The sequence below is a fragment of the Lonchura striata genome, chromosome 3 (assembly GCF_046129695.1).
Source record: "Lonchura striata isolate bLonStr1 chromosome 3, bLonStr1.mat, whole genome shotgun sequence".
NCBI lineage: Eukaryota > Metazoa > Chordata > Aves > Passeriformes > Estrildidae > Lonchura > Lonchura striata.
In genome coordinates, this window is record NC_134605.1 from 60,264,978 (window position 1) to 60,282,020 (window position 17,043).

General features: G+C 37.6%; 1 protein-coding gene across 5 annotated transcripts in view; it reads right to left on the reverse strand.

Moving 5' to 3' along the window:
* Positions 1 to 17,043, reverse strand: part of TMEM200A (transmembrane protein 200A) — an 88,911-nt gene that overhangs the window by 30,925 nt on the left and 40,943 nt on the right. For 4 of the 5 annotated variants that reach the window (XM_021540723.2, XM_021540727.2, XM_021540724.2 and 1 more), the window contains one exon: positions 4,732 to 7,907. In XM_021540723.2, the coding sequence (XP_021396398.2) occupies positions 6,416 to 7,891 (1,476 nt within the window). In that variant the 5' untranslated portion in view covers positions 7,892 to 7,907 and the 3' untranslated portion in view covers positions 4,732 to 6,415. Of the gene's footprint in view, positions 1 to 4,731; positions 7,908 to 17,043 lie in introns of those variants that run through there. The other variant, XR_013339720.1, reaches the window with a different exon arrangement.

Below are 17,043 nucleotides of genomic sequence, written 5' to 3' on the forward strand. Positions count from 1 at the left end.
TAACATATTCCAATCATCAAAGGATGTTCAGTCCAACCAGCCCAAGCATGAGCTAGTCAAGTAAAGTCTCTAAAATGCAACCAGGATGGACAGTGAGCCCTTGGCAACAAGCATAGACCCACTCCTGTTGGGCTGCACTGAGTAGGTAAGTGTTGCCATGAGTTGTCCAATGGGCTGGAATGAAATGGAATATAATAATAAAAGTGAAAAAAACATGTAATTTAGAGGCCAAAAGCAGATACAGTATTGCCTACAAAGTAGGAACCTACTCTGAGAACAAAAAGATCCTAAACAACTTGGATGGTGAATCACAGGGATACTTCTGACCAATTAAGTGATTAATTTCTTTAAAAATATGAAAAACAAACCCCTAGAAACATCAATGTATTTGCACAGTATATGAGATTATTCCTGGAACAATTTTTTTTAATATTGAAGTCGTTGGCTGTTGCAATGAAATTACAGTGATGACAAGAATTGCCAACTGATAAGGGAAATATATTTACTGGCAACTCATAATTAATCTGCAGTAGTTTTCAAAATTACACCAGTGAACTGAAAGGCTTAGTGGGATTCAGAAATTGATTAGCTGTTTGTGAATGCTATCCTGAATAATTACACTAGATGGAATAAAAACTGGTAAGGGGAAACAATGGCTTTATGTTTTTTCCTATGGACAATTCACAGTGGTTGTAGACAACTGTCCACTAAAGCATTATCTACCTGAATTAGAACCAATGTAACATACAAATTTTTATGTAATACAGTGAGAAGCTTTATTTCAATTTCAATGAACTTTTTTTTTTAATTTGGCATAGAGGGGTGTGGGTCTCAGATTCAGTAAAAGAAAGAAACTGAGAGTTTCTATCCAGGCAAAAGCCTGGGAAAGAGCTGGGAAAGAATGTAAATAATTCTTTATCTCTCTTGTTTTTCACATTGTTTATAGTTAAGTTCTATCACTGTGCATCAAGCACTCTGCACCAATGGTGGTGGGTTGTTTTCACTTCAGAACCAATGGATTTGGTCCTTGCGGAGCTCTGTATAAAAGAGCGGTGCATTTTGAATAAAAGGGAGTTTTACTCTCAACAGCCTTCTGAATCAGAGCCTCTTCATTCCCGTCCTGCCTCGACAGAGGGGAACCTTGAAGATCATCTAGTTCCAAGCCCTCTGACATGGGCAGGGATATCTTCAACTCACCAAGTTACTCAGAGCCCCATTCAACCAGGCTTTGAACACCTCCAGGAATAAGGCATCTACAACTTCTGGCAATCTATGCCAGTGCCTCACCACCCTCATAGTAAACATTTTTTCCTAATGTTTAATTTTAACCCACTCACTTTCAATTTGAACATGTGTCCCCTTGTCCTGCCACTGTGTGCTCTTGTAAATAGTCTTGCCCCATCTTTCTAGTATGCTAGGTTTGGGTACTGGAAAGCCACAATTAGGTCACCCTGAGGCCTTCTCTTCTCCAGGCTGAATAATCCAAATCTCTCAGCCTTTCCTCATAGGAAAGGTGCTCCAGCCCTCTGATCAACTTAGTGGCCTCCTCTGGACTCACTCCAAGAGGTCCATGTCCTTGGGACCCTAGAGTTGGAAGCAGCACTGCAGATGGGGTTTCACCAGAGCAGAGCAAAGGGGTAGAATCCCCTCCCTTGACCTGCTGGCTGTTCTAAAATATAATTATTCTATCTCATTTCCATTCCTAATGAGACTTAGAGTTGTAGTTCTGCCAACTTTTACTCAAAAAAGTAATACTATTAAGAAATGGGCTTTACTGAATTTGTAAAATACTTGAGGTTTATTTCAGATACTGAATCTTGAAATATAAACCAATATGGCCATACATAGAACATGGATGAATTAATAAGTGTCACTTGAAAGTTAAACAAAATAGCTGTGATAACTGCAATCAATTTGCTCCCGAGTTTAATTTGAAAAGATTTAAACAAAGGGCATGAATTTGCCCTTGAGTAGCTAAATCATACTAATTGAAGCACTCCTACATTGTAATAGGCTATTTATTCCATTTGCACTTTCATATATACATGCACAGTCTTGCTAAAAGATTTATACTTGCTCATCACAATACCATATTTGGTAGGAAAATTAATTTAAAAAAAATAAAAAAAAAAAAAAAAAAAAAAGAGTGCTGGGAAGATGAAGGCAGAATTTCCTGGAAAGGATTAGAAAAAAGCTCATATAAAGAAATAATTTTAAATTATAAAACTAAAGCAATCCAGGAACTCCATAAGCAGAATGAAACTCTTCTCAGAGAGAAGCTGCCGAAGCAGGTTAATCCTATTTCCCAAATTTCTCTCAGCAGGAACTATAGGACCAGCAATGTTGCATTTTAAGAATGAGCAGAATCAACTTAGGATCTGAGAAAAGAAATATAATATGGTTGAAAAAAATTTATTTAGGTAATATAAGAGGCAGGACAGTTGTAGATGTCTATCTCCAAACCTGGCAACCTCAACAATTCTGCTCAGTTAATAACATAAAATTCCACTTTCTTCCAAAATCGTAACGAGGGTGCCAGATCACTCTTCCATCTTTTACACAGTTCAAGCCTTAGGGCAGCCATCAGGATGAGTAACACAGTGCCAAAATCCTTCTGCTGCTGAGAAAACTCATGCCTTCCCATCCATTAAGCTGTGTACAATTGAGCAGCTGAAAGCATTTGTCAATCCCTCCTGCTGCACTCGGCACTGCTCTGCAAGAAGAGTTTGGTTCGTTGCCTCCCAGGGAGAGTAAATTGGAATCACCAGGGAGTAGTTAAACTATCAGCCTGTCAAGAACCCGAGCCCTGTTTCAAGGATTTTATCCAGCAACCGCTTCATGTAAAATACAGAAGCAATCCTGGAAGAGATGGTAACCCAGCATTGTAACCCTATCATTGCAGAGTGCTGCTTTTTATTTCTGGATGAAATTTACCCAAAAAGTGTGCTTTGCTCAGGAGGAGTAGAGGTAACCATCAGTCTGATCCATAGGCAGTGATTAAGAAGCTTTCCTAAGAAGTAGAAACTACATTTTTTATACTCTTAGGCAGAGGAAGGAGAAAACTCACTGTTTTATGATCTAAATTATATTTTTGAGTTACTACATATAAAGGATGCAGAACCATAATAGGTCCTCTGAATAGATGTAAGGTTTAGCTTCTTATTCTAGGAATAAAGTTTTTGGTGTAGCTCCATAATTGTTTCCTCTGATGACAAAATTGTCCTGACTTTGGCTTCTTTTTCAGCCTGCAGTGTATCTGAGAAACTCACTGTGGGACTGCACATCAATAATGACAAGCAAAATTTTAAAATGCCATTAAATAGGCATATAAATATCCTATCAGAAATAGGCTATTTATAGCCTAAAGACACAGTTTAAGACATGCTTTTGTCTTTATCAGTTCCTTACTTGCCAATAGCATATGGCTCTTATTTTTGCCACTGTAAGGATCCTCTATACCCCTGTGTATTGCAAAGGGTCCAGACATCTTTGCCCCACTGCAGTTTCTGATGTCTGGCTATGTTTAGGCCTCTTGAACATCTACATGTTTTCCCAACCTAAGCTTGAGTTGGAAACACCTAAGGAATATGAAACTATGCAATGTCCTACATGAACTCTGAAGTGAGGTGATCCTTCCCCTCTACACAGCACTGGTGAGGCCACACCTGGAGTGCTGGGTCCAGTTCTGGTCTCCTCAGAACAAGAATGACACACACATACTGGAGCCGATTGTGTGAAGGGCCACAAAGATGATGAAGGGACCTATCAGGAATGGCTGAACCAGCTGGGACTGTTCAGCCTACAGAAGGCTCAGGAGGGAATTGTATAAATACCCAAAGGAGGCACAAAAGAGAAGGAGCCAGGCTCTGGAAAGAGTCAGGACAAGGGACAATGGGCACAAAGTGAAACACAGGAGGATGCCTATGACCATTAGATAACCTCTTTGACTGTGAGGGTGACCGAGCACTGGCACAGGTCACAAAGGGAGGTCGTAGGTCACTCTCCTTGGGGTTATGCAAAAAACATCTTGACACAGTTCTGGGCAACCAGCTCATGGTGAGACAGCCCTGCTTGAGCAGGAAGGGGGGTTGGACAAGATGACCTCCACAGGTCCCTTTTAACCTCAACAGTCCTGTGATTATCTGAATGAAATACTTCATTTTATGTTAATATGGGAACATTTTTGTAGTAGGTCTGTCAGCCATGAAGTTTCTTTATATGGCTCTATTTTGACAGCTTTACCTTGGTAAACTCTTCCCAAGTGAGTACATTTTTCAGTACTTACTATCTGTGGTAAAATTAAAAGCTCATCCCCTGCTATACTTACAAAGAACTACCATTCCCACATATGATAGTACGTGTAAAGTCTTTTAAGCTGTGATTTAATGTAGCTATTAAGGAAATAAAAAGCTTACATCACTCAAGTCTTTAATAGTGTTTTCCATTTTTAGAAAAATATTTACTGCCAAACTAAAAAGAGCATGATGTTCTTTTTACACAAAATTTCTTGTAGCAAAACCACTTTGAATAAATTTCACATTTCATCAGTAAAAAAAGCATTCAGCCTTTCCATGTGTAGACATGTCACTGAAATCAACTGCTCATGAAGAAGGATCTTGTGGCGGGCTAGTAATTTAGGCACAATGCTATGTACAGTTACATGATACCCAATTATACTTTGGTACATAAAATTAGAGATCACAGAGGAAAAAAAGGGTCTTACAACAGACATGTGAAGAGAGACATTTTACTGCAAAAAATAGCAAATGTCTTAAGAACACAAACCAGTGAGTTATTAAAAGCTTCATAGCAAAATATTTAGCCAACTCTGTTACAATATATAGGCTTGAGGTTCTAACAGTTAACACTATGCCTCAACTCACCGAGCAAGTAATGCTCCTGATACATAAACACTGCGCAGCTGAAATACAGAGCTGAATATTCAAAAAAAAAAAAAAAAAAAAAAAAAGAGACGGTATTTTATCCTTGATCTTTCATAGTCTAAGTAATTGAGAAATTACAACATTTTAACAAGCTTGATTCTTTTTGGGAAAAGCCATTAAAAATAATTCCTGAGTAATTAGGGTAAGTGAATATATCAAATCCGACCAATGAAGACCAACACCCTGTTTGGGTGAGCCTTGCAGCTTTGAAGGGACATTCTCTAGTGCGGCTGTAATGGCAGGATTGTGGCCTAAACACCAATGAAATACATGAAAACCTTCTGATATGTACATTCCAATTCTCCTTTTCTTTAACAATACAACTGTCAACTGTGAAGCTTGCTTTGCTGAGATAAACATTGTTTGAAATGTCAATTCCTTTTGCACAATCTTGTAGTGCAAATTGACATAGCCAAGCCTTTGGTAAACCATCACACCAATAATTATGTGAAATATATAAATCAAAATTTAGGCAAGGGGTTTTCATACTATAGTATACTTATTGAATTGTATGCTTTGTATCAGTATTATGAACATATAGATCTAGTTATTTAGCATCTTGTTATTGAAATGAGAGGCAATATATTCATTCCCCATTATTGTCTTCTGATGAAAGTTACAATATCATCTTATTATACATCATGTTTCTAAAATCCTGTTGGCATTCATCATCTTCCTAAGATTTTAATTGAATCTTTCTATTTTGAATTTAAAACTGCTGCCAATCAAAGTGGTTTAGAGATTTAGTCCCAGAAAAAAATTCAGATTGCTTACTTAATATATGCTCTTCCAGAAATACAGGATTAAATTACAATGGTTGTAGAAAGATTACTGTACAAAGCATAGTTAATTCACAACACTGGTATTCAGCTTGATCAATTACAGTGAATTCACAAAAATGGTTTTATTATATCCACTCTTTTCTATCCACCCACCCCAGTATGTAAACAAGTTTCTCACTATGACAATGGCAAGACTGCAGTTACTGAGATGTACTGCACGTGAAAGACAACACCTAGGAATAAAGCTCTGGATTTCACAATTCCAGTATGTGCTCCTGTTCACTTCCCATTCTAGACCACAGGATAGACCATAGAACCACTGCTTTCAGTCTCTTGCAGTCTTTAAATCAAGAGAACTTACAGGCAAATTAAGCTTTTTTTCCTAATGTAGTCTCCTAGAGTCAAATTGGTGAAAAATAACATGCGTATATAGAACAAAAGAGATAGTGACTTGGGAATAATTGGAATCAGTAGTAAGAAAATGGTCCAAGCAATGACAATGTACAGTATTGCAGCCGAATGTTACTAAGACAAGAAAGTCTTGGTATTACAATGATGAAGATCTCTGTTCGCACAAGCCACTTTTAATGGGCTATTAAGCATTTGGTTAAGAACAGGCTTGTACTGTCTCACTGAAAAATGCTTTTTTAAAAAATACCATATGCTAGCTTCTAAATTGCAATGTAAATATTAAAATCTTGTTTCAGAAGTTCCTCGCTTCAGGTTGTTACTCAAAAACTCATCATGTTCAAAACTCAAATTATTATGAGATCTTGATATCATAAGAAGCTTTTCCTTATTAGTAAAGTCTTTCTTGGCTGCTGCTTGTGGCACAAGTAACCTATCCATTGGGTCCTCCTTGTTTTCTAGTTTCATATAGCCTTTACTGTTGCTCCGATCCAGTCTGGGCCAGCTGGGGTGTTTCCTTTGTTCAGCTTGGACAGTGAGCGTAGACGGACCCCTGTCCAAGTCCAGGGATTTAGAATGTGAAGACAGAAGATGCAAAGATGTGTTAGAACCAAACTGCTTCCTGGCAGCACCAGGAGATAAAAGCTTTCCTGAGCTTGGTCCAAGAGTCATAGAAGATTTGAAGGGATCAGATGGAGTGTCCACAAAGGAATTGTGTCGTGGCAGCATGGAAGCAGCTGGTCTGTAGGATTCATTGGTATCAGTCAGTGGAATGGCCAGAGAATCCATTGACAGATTTCTAGACTGACTCCTGGTGATCTCTGAATCCTCACTTATGTTGTCTATACTGGGTTCATCGATAACACAGTTATTCAGTTTAATTACTGGCAGTGTGAAAGCACTAATGGAAGAAGATACAATGGATTTTGTTTCACACTTTATAGAGTTAGTGTTTTTGTCATCTGAAGCCTTGCTGGAGTGAGGGTAAAGTCCAAAGACTGAACCAGACTGCTCAGCCAGCAGAGGTGGCAGGAGACTACTAGTGGTCCTATCTTCATTTAGGGTAATCTCATCTTCTTCAGCAGAACTATCCATTCTAAGATTACTCTTGAAGCCAGAGAAAGGCGCAACTGTGTTTGCAGCCAGCCGTGATGCACAGGAGCTCCCGCTGTGCCGGAGTTCTGCTTCCCCCAACAAGCCAGTGAAGGCACCACTCAGCTGCTTTTGTTCCCTGATTCTCAGGGTGTGGATGTCTATTACAGTGGAGTATATGTCTCTCATGTGTATTATTTTTGTTTCCTTGTCACGGTTTTCATGCAGAATGGCATTTGCACAAATGAAAATGAAGATTCCAATGCCCATAGTGAAAGGGCCCAGCATTTTCATCTTATCCGAGTGCACGTGCTGTTCAAAGAAGCGGAGCAGAATGCTTCCTTGGCTTCTCGGGGTCCGGGTTTCATTTACAGATGGATTATCTTCAGATCCTAACAGCTGTTCCTTCTGGGGCCAGTATCCAAGGATGGCCATTGCAATTCCAAAGAATGCGATAAGCACTCCCAAAACAAGAAAGAATCCCGATGGAGAATAGAGACGGATTTTGCCCCTGACAATTACCACATCTGTCCTGGGCCGGCGTCTAACGGGTTTCTTCTCCTCAGGAACTGGTACTCCAGCAAGATTTACATGTTGCTGAGATCTGGCAGAGTCTTGCCTTTTTAAGGCAGCCAGTCCTGTTATGACTCCTCCGGTTGCTATCATAGTTCTATATTGTGCCCTGGAGAAAGAAAGAAGCAGAAATGTTGAGGAAAGCAAACGTTGTCTCTACAAAACTAAATAGCTTTTTGTTAATACGCAAATATTTCTTGATAATTAAAACACTCCTGACTATAAAAAAAGCTACTACTATAGCTCCAGTTGTGACATAGTCGCAGTTTCAAGATTCCCATGGTATGCTAAAAAAAAAAGATTTTCCAGAAGTCCTTTTTCACTGTAAATATAGAGAATAAAGCTTCCATCAGTGATACAGACAGTAAAGCTAGTGCTCTTAGTGATATATCAGGAATAAAGACAAAATATCCGTAAGTCTTACCAGGTAATTTATCTCTGGACTGGTCTGCAGCAAAGTCAAGAATGTATTATTACCTTGTTGATAATTTAAGCACCTTAGCTAGTAGTTATTTTTAAAACTTCTGAGACACAATGACTGTGACTACAGTTCATTCTACATTTCCCCTTCAAGACATCTTACCTGATAGATTTCAGCATATATTCATACATATTTATTACAGCATTTAAATAAGCTTTTATCAAGTCTATTCAGATTTCCTGAGTTTCAGCTAAAGAATCAGTTTTGCCTTTCTTAATAATGCTGATCTTCACATATCTAGATATTTTTCCTCCTTTGTTTGTTCCTCTTGGACTACAGGTCAAAAACCTCATTTAAGTTTTATCAGACAATAAATTTTCATAAATTTCAAATTAATAATTTTCAATTTTCTTAGTTTTATGAGGTAATTTCATTTCATTTTATCTTACTTTGGTACCTGGTTGCCTGTTACATGAGAAACATTAACCAGCAAGGGTTTAAAAGAGAAAGTCATATTTGATAGTTTTTTTATGAGCAAACTTAACAAATGGAACAACATAGTTCAGGATAATTCTATTCTAGAAGGCATTTTTTATTCAAAAATCATTTCTGCGCTTAATTAACTAGTATTAGAATTAATGAGAGCTGACATTATAGAGTAAAATTAAGACTCTAAGTTAGGTATGAAAAAATTATGTCCTCTTTGGTAGTGTTATTATGCTCAGAGATAAAGAAAGGATGACAGCCTGTTGCAGAGGAAAAGGCTCTGTGTCAAAGCCGGGGGCGGTTTAAGAAGCAAAACCAAAGTGGGACTGAGTGAACAAATAGAAGTGCTGCAAAGCAGAGGTAAAGCAAATTGGTGACTGCTTGCCATTCAAAGGCAGTAATTTTCATCAGGTCTCTCAAACTTGTAATTTTGTTTTAAATTTTAGCAGTGCACCTCTGGGAAAAAAAAAATAGATTTCTTGTGTTAGGAGAAACAGACAGACTCTGTTATGATATGACACTATCACAGATTTCCAGCACTGCAAGTAGGTGTCACATAAGCACATCTACAAACAGCAATCGGCCCAACCCACCATTTATGAACTGGATTAGGAAATTAATAAGGCATTTGAAATAGGTGGCCAAGTGGAAGGAAATTGGAAACAGCAATTCAGATGACAGACAGAGAGACTAACAACCTGAACTCCCTCCTTGCACCCTCACTATTAAAGGATAGAAGGCTTCCTCTCTTCCTAGAAAATCTTTCCTTTACAAAGGAAAGACTTGAAAAGGTCTAGGCTGATACGTATACTGCATTTTCTGAAGTTTTGCAAGAGAAACCATAATATTATTCCAAAAATCCTCAGAAATTTCACTTGTACTCTCAGGTTTCATGTTCATAATCTCTCTGGGAGATTTCAGACTTTGTAATTAATTTCCTTTTTGATGCTACCTGGACAATTTCCATAATTCAGTACAAATTAATGTCTCAAATGCTTCATAAAAATATTTCTTAAGATAAATTTTTTTAAATACCTCAAAGAAAATTATTTGACATTGATAGTTTTTCAAAATTTCTCATGTTCTTACATATTTATTATAGGTTTCAGCATAAACAAAAGTTCATTATTCTGTAAAACAATGTTTTGAATGTCTGGGCACAAATAAACAGGACTTAGTCATTACAAAAGATGATGTATTTTGTCATGACTCAATTAAATATAATTATTTTTCTCTATTAAATAAATTAAGATAATTACAGCACATCTTCACTGAAATGTAAAATCATTTAACTATAATCTAGTTTGTTTCAGTAATCTTTTACAATTGCCAATCTTTTTTACAATCTTCTACAATTCAATAATCTTTCACAATTTGTTGTGAACAAGGAGTTTCCACATTCATGTGGTATTTTACAGGCACACACGAACCCACTCTGCTCCTTCTCAGGGCTGCCAAGGAAGTGCCCAGGTGCAGCAGTTTAGTGCTAAATTTACACTCTGCCTGTTGGCAGGATTTGTTATGTTGTGCACTGTTCTGTGCTTATCACAGCCACCTGAATTACACCAAAGGGTAAACAGAAAAAGCTTACATCTACTTGCTAAATATTTTAAACATACCTCTAGCAAAACCTCCCCTCTAACTCCAAAAATCAGAGCAAATAAAAACATGCTTAAGAATTACATCTTGGGGTATCTTTCTGTAGAGAGTTCTTATTTGCAAATTTTGCAGAAATTGGGAAAGCATATCTCAAATTCATTATTACCTATTACTTGAAGGACAGAAATGGATATTTCTGAAAGTGAGAAAGAAAGTAAGATCTCTCAAGGCACACAGCTGGGTTCCAGACCATTCTATGATTCTGTGATTTCAGGGGAACATATTCCTCTGTTCCTTTTAACTGCATCAGAAATTGGGCTCAGGGGAGAAAAAAGTCTGGCTGCCAAAACATACAAGCTTATTTTGTGCATAGGAAGAATCTTGTTCCTATTTCTTGAGTTCACATCAATATTACTGTACTTTCTTTTACAGAAAAAAAAAAATCACAATTAGGTTTGTAAATAATAATTTGTAATAATACAATTTTGATCTCTTCTGCATCTAATAAAATCAATATTTTTAAAATACATATTGGTATGAGATGGTTTCACTTCATGCTGACAGCTTTACCAAACCAATTACAATGAAGTGCATATTAATACGAAAACCATATTTTAAAAAATGCTGTATTTATAATAGACCTTGTAGATACATATTATTTATTCTGCAAATCTGTTTTGTCACATACCAAGCATAATATAAGTTCTGCTCATTAAATGCTGTTTATAATATAAATAGATTGGTGGAGTTCCACCTTTCCATCCTTGAGGGAAGCCCACCAGGAGTCAGAGGAGTCCCATGCCTCCCAGTGTCAGGCAATAGGAGGACACCTGGTGGATGAAGGGGAGTAGAATGGGGTCCTTATTCACAGAGGTAATAAAAACTCCTCCAGACCCCCATAACCTACCCAGGTGCCACTTCAGAACAGGTAGGAGGCCCTGTATCTAGTGGGTCAGCCAGAGGACCTAGAAGAAAATGATCTGCCCAGGGAGCCTCCCAATCACACTTTGCCTGTCAGAAAATCACCACCCCTGACACTGAGAAGAAAAGAAGTGCTGTCATAGTGGGTGATTCCCTCCTGAGGGGGACAGAGGGCCCCATATGTCACCTGGAGCCATCCCACAGGGAGGTCTGCTGCCTCCCTGGGGCCCAGGTAAGGATACTGCTGAGAGACTCCCTGGGCTGACTCAGCCCTCTGATTATTGCCCACTGCTGATGCTCCAGGCTGGCAGTGAGAGATTGAAAAGAGCAGTGTCAGGGCAATCAAAAGGGACTTCAGGGCGCTGTGTCAAGTGGTTGATAGGGCAGGAGCACAGGCAGTGCTCTGCTCAGTCCCTTTGGTGGCTGCAGAGCACAGAGCAACTGGAAGGAATGGATTTCACAGCAAGTTCTAGTAGCTCCAACTAACTACTCATTCCACTGATATTTATTTCTCTCTTTGACCTAAGAGGCCACCACCTTAATACCCATCTTCCCTGCCTGATGACCTGTACTGCTGCCAAGTAACTTTTTTTTTCAGAGATGGCCTAACTATTAAAAATCTAATTAATCTTTCAGTAACTATTATCAACTCTCAACTTGCAGTAAGCTTTAAAGCTTGAAGCTTCTACTTTCAATGCCTGAAACCCAATGCCTTATCGAATTTGTTCAACTATTTTGGTATTATATAAGTTCTTACTTCTACCTACAACTTAGTCTTTTGAATTAATGCAAAATAATTTGAATTATACAGAGATCTTTCACTTAATTTTAAATTCCCAGCAAAGACAGGAAGCAAACTTTTTTTTTCTCGTTTATTCTTTGAAAAATGACTGAGAATTATGTGAAATAATCAGAACTTTACATGTTATTTCCCTGTAGTTTAACTTGATGTAAAGCTTTCTGAACAGTTCAATTCTTGTGTATCAGCAAAAAATTAAACATTACTGCAGTAATAAGTAGTGTGTGAATCAGAATCTGATTTCTATTACTGCAACATTTCCTATCTGATTTTTTCAGCTTATTAAGAAATTTATTTCCCAGCAGTATTTGATTTGTTATCATTTAAATTACTAAATTTTGAATTTTAACAAGAACACGAATTTTAATATCAGGGAAAGTTTCTTTCACATTTGATAAACCTGGAGTCCCAGAAATGAAGCAGGTGACAGACTGTTTACTCATAAAATTTTTCTCATAATCAAGAATGCAAATGAGAAAATCAAAATAGAAGAAATAACCGAGTAAACAAATGAATATTAAACTGTATTTAACACATCTATACTTTCTCTTGATGAACAATATACATATCAATATGTTATCTCTGCATAGAAGCTGTCATCTGGTACAATCTGTTCTATTCCAAAGGTAGAAATATCCAATTTTATAGGCCCAAAGGGATTAATCATTCTGGTAGAGACAATACAGCAATAGCCAAACAGAGAGTAGCTCCAGAAGAAGCAGGGAAAACCATCTCAAATTACAATTTTATTTAGCAGCAGTTTTTTATTTAGCAGAGTTTAACAAGCAGCCCCTTCCAACAGCCCAGCACACCAACAAAACCACATTAAAATGATTCTCCCTTCTCCTATCCACTCATCAAAAAATGACCTGGCTGAACAGGTTAAAAAACAAAGCAAGCAAGCAAACACCATCTTTTGCATTCATAATTATGGGGCATTTTAAGTGCAATTTCATTGGTAATAGTTGAGAAGAAAGCAAGTGGAATGTGGCACTAAAAATCTTCGTAAATTCAGCTGGCATTTCAAAGTCATGCTAGCAAAAGCCAATAATGTGACATTTAAGACATTAAAGCTTTGAAATCTCCAGGTGAATCCAACCCATTTGGGTTCAAATCCCCTTTAATGGTGTCTCTTTTAGGTTGTAAAGGGATAAGCTTAGGGACTAATCACGCCCTTTAAAACTCCTGGCTACCAATCAGATTGTGGAAACAGGCCAAATTGTGCACAAAAAAGGAAAGGGAAGCTGCCCACAGGTCAGGCAAGGCAAAAGCACCAGGGTGTCCAAGTGGCAGCAGTAAGTAGAAAGTCCACTGCAGACATTAAAAGTGAACGTTCCCTAGATGTTGGTAGACCATGCAGCTGTATCCAACAGTCTGTATTTGCTTTACAATAGTACCATGTTAAACAGTCAAATCTTTGCAGTCATAACTGAAAAATAAAAGCTTGCTATTAAGGACACATCTGTTGGGAAATCTGAGGTCTGACAGTGATCCAGTTATTTTAAAAATCTAGATCTGGCAATGGTTTTCAAATCTGCACTGTACTGGTTGAAGCAAGACTACAGGGCCCCAGCAGTTACCCAGTTACCTCTGCAGAATCTGTGAAAGACAACTAGGCATGGCACAGCAGAACTTTTTCATTGTCCTACCGTACAAATTTGGGAACTCAAACAAACTAAGAAGGGAAAATGAATTTTTAAAATCAAGTCCAGGCTTTAATGAGAGTTACAAGATCTCATTTTTATATGAATTTTTATAACTATACTGTGTCATTTTGAAGCACACACAAAGGGTACTTTCGCATTGTATGAATAAAGGGTCAAAGCTCCTTTCCATCAAAGTGAATTGGATGCAAATTTCAGTTGTAGCAAGTATTTGAAGGAGACACATTGAATCCATAGTGGATATATCAAATACCTATTTGCACTCAAATTCATTCTGTTTCATTAGTAAATGTGGACCATGGCATTCTCAATCATGATAATTATGACAGTCCACTGCCTTGTACTAAAGCACAGCAAGGAAAACAAAAAGAATGCCTGTGAGTAACCTAATTTCCTAACCTAGCTTTCCTCAAGCTCTTACACTGTCTGCATAACAACTCAGTGGAGAAGTTATAAAATTGCATCAAATCACAGCAATTACAATAAGAAAGCCTTGAACCTCTATTATTTGGAGGGGGGGAAATGAATCCCATACCAAACCACCAAACTAGTCTAACAAAACTGTATGTAATTACTAGTAAGTAATTCTCTCAACTGGACAGGGACCAGACCTTTCTTACAGAGATACAACTGATCAATACCCAAGTCATCACAAGGATTCTGTTTCTGTTGGCAGTAATACAACCCTCTCTGTCCTTTGGAAATCTTTCTCTGCTTCAGAAAGTTCCTTCCTTTATCCAGTTTGCACCTCTTGTGTGTGTCATTGTCTCATGTCCTAAGTTCACCTGCTAGGTTCTGGCTTCTTGATCTCTCCTCTGTTCTGGGGGTTTGTCCTCCCAGAGCCTCCTCTTCCTCAGGGCTGAATCCCTGAAGAAGGATTCAGCTTCTCAGCTCAGTATGTTCTCAGAAGACAGCTTCAGGTCCTGGCCTCCTTGAAGCACCATGCTGAACTTGCTGCAATCTGCAAACATCTTTCTTCACACTTTATTAATGTGGAACTTCTGTTTTTGAAACCACCTGGGTTTTTATTTGGGTCTAAACAAACGTGAAATAGTAATAAAGCAATAACTAGGGAATTTGAACTAAAAATTGTGAACTTAGAAATACTGATAAATATAATTGTAGGGTAAGTGATGTGCCTGTTACTCAGCTTTGGGGAGTGCTGTGACTCCATACTTTAAATCACAGCGAAAAAAATCCCTTTTGAATTACTTCACCACTTACCATATCTGCCATATGCGTTAATTATTCCAACTATTTTCCCAAGGTCAAATGTAAGGTGAACACCCAGCAATACTGCATAAAGATGAATGCCTGAGCTGCTTATCCTCTTTGCAATTATTTCTCCTTCAGCTTGATCCTTTCAGTGGGTCACCTATTGTAATTCTGTGCAAAATCAGCAACATTCAATACTGGCAGCATTACACAGAGCTCGTTAGCTACTCACAAAAGCACAGAACACACATCAAAGAGGGAGAGAAGGAACCTGAGTTTCTATATTTTATTTTCAAGATGCTGCTCTATGACTTGGCCTAGATTTGGTCTGCCAGCTTTTGCCTGGCCCAGTTGAACTCACTTTTAAATTTCCATCCACAACTATGTCTACTGGCACACTGCAGTAGAGCAGGTGTGACTCTAGAGAAGTCGTGGATTTTACCAATGTAAAACTCACGAAACACGAGGTTGCTGCCAGGTTTCCTACGTCTAGAGCAGTTTTCCAGTCATTAGAGTGAACCAAGAATGTTCTCAGGTCACAAAACACCTGTCTCACACAGGGTAAACCCACCAGTCTCACCACTGCCATGTGTGATGTCCTGAATTCCCAGCCATCTCTCTCTATCTGCACCATTTTAATTAAAGTCCTAGACGATGGACTAAAGAAACACAAGATCTCAGGCACTGCATGTACTTATTTGTGGAATGCTTACATAACCTCTGTATCCACTGTATTAAATTATCAGGAAATTCAGAGCTGTAGCTTGTTTTTGGAAGTGTGCACCTATAACTTCTTTACTTGTGCATAAAAATTACCACTTCCGATGCACATATACATCACATCTTGTTCCAAAATCTATTACAGACTGACAGCAAAAAGCAAGGAGCTAAAAAAATACCAGGGAAACAAAAATGATAAGTAGCTTTATACTATTTGAAGAAAAGTTGTTTAAAATGCAAACGATAATTAAAGTCTTTTAATTTTCTTCCTAGAAGAAAAAAAAAATCCTCAGAATAAGCACACAGAAAAATAAAAACTGGATAACAAGGTTTTACTGCTGCTTTTATTTTCTTTCATTATCCACTTTGTGAGAGTTTTTCTTCTAAAAAACAGCTAGGATTTTTTAGCCTTATCTGAGCAAGGTGACAACTGCCCTTAATGACTGAAGTGACAAAATCTGTTTCCAAGCTATTTCAGCACTTTAGTTTGTGTAAACCCATTTTATAGTGAAAATCAAATGGAAGCAGATATTGGTTAGTTAGCCAAATATTCATAATTATTTTAGATACTTTCATCCATTCAAATTATTAATGTTCATATTCAGTACATGGAAATCCTGATTTATATATGTCTACAGGTGAGAGAAGTAGACTATTTTAAACCTTTTATGCCATGCAATCTGTCGCTTTCAGTATCAACAGAAAGTAAAGCATTTTATTGAAAATAATCACTTTAAAAGCACAAACTAATTTAAAATGTGTAAAAGAAGCAGGTAGATATTTATGCATTCGTTTTAATTTGGGGTTTATTTTAGTTTTTATATTTTAGACATCACCAAGAAGAAATAGGAGCCTCTTTTAGAAGAAATTGAAAATTTTGAGGTAATACTGTAGCCTATCAACCCTACAACTGAAATCCAAAATACACAGAACTAATCTAAATTGTGAAGCAAGTTCACACAATGCAGATCAGAGACCAGTTGTCAACCACAAGTCATTAAGTAAATTTTATAAAGGTCTCTAGATGTTTCTGAAAGACTGAATGTGTAAAGGCAGAGTAAAGGATTTGCTCTCTGTCATCCACTGCAAAGGAAAAGCATGACTAAACACTCCAGGGTTCAGCACTCCAGATAAGCTCAGTTTCCTAATAAAACATGAAACAAGATTGGAAATGTTAGGAAATACTTTAATTTTCAAGCCCTATAATTGCTGCTTCTTCAATTCTTACACACAAAATTTTGAATAAGACAGTGACTGACACTTGGTGTAGAAGTAAAAAAACAGCAATGCTGGGGTGCTCTGGCTACCATTTCACACTCACATATAATCCAGCTTAACTAGCAATATGTAACTTGATTTAGTAAAAGGCAAATTCTCCAGCCTGGACACACACCTAATGTAAGAAGCAAGCACCTCTAAA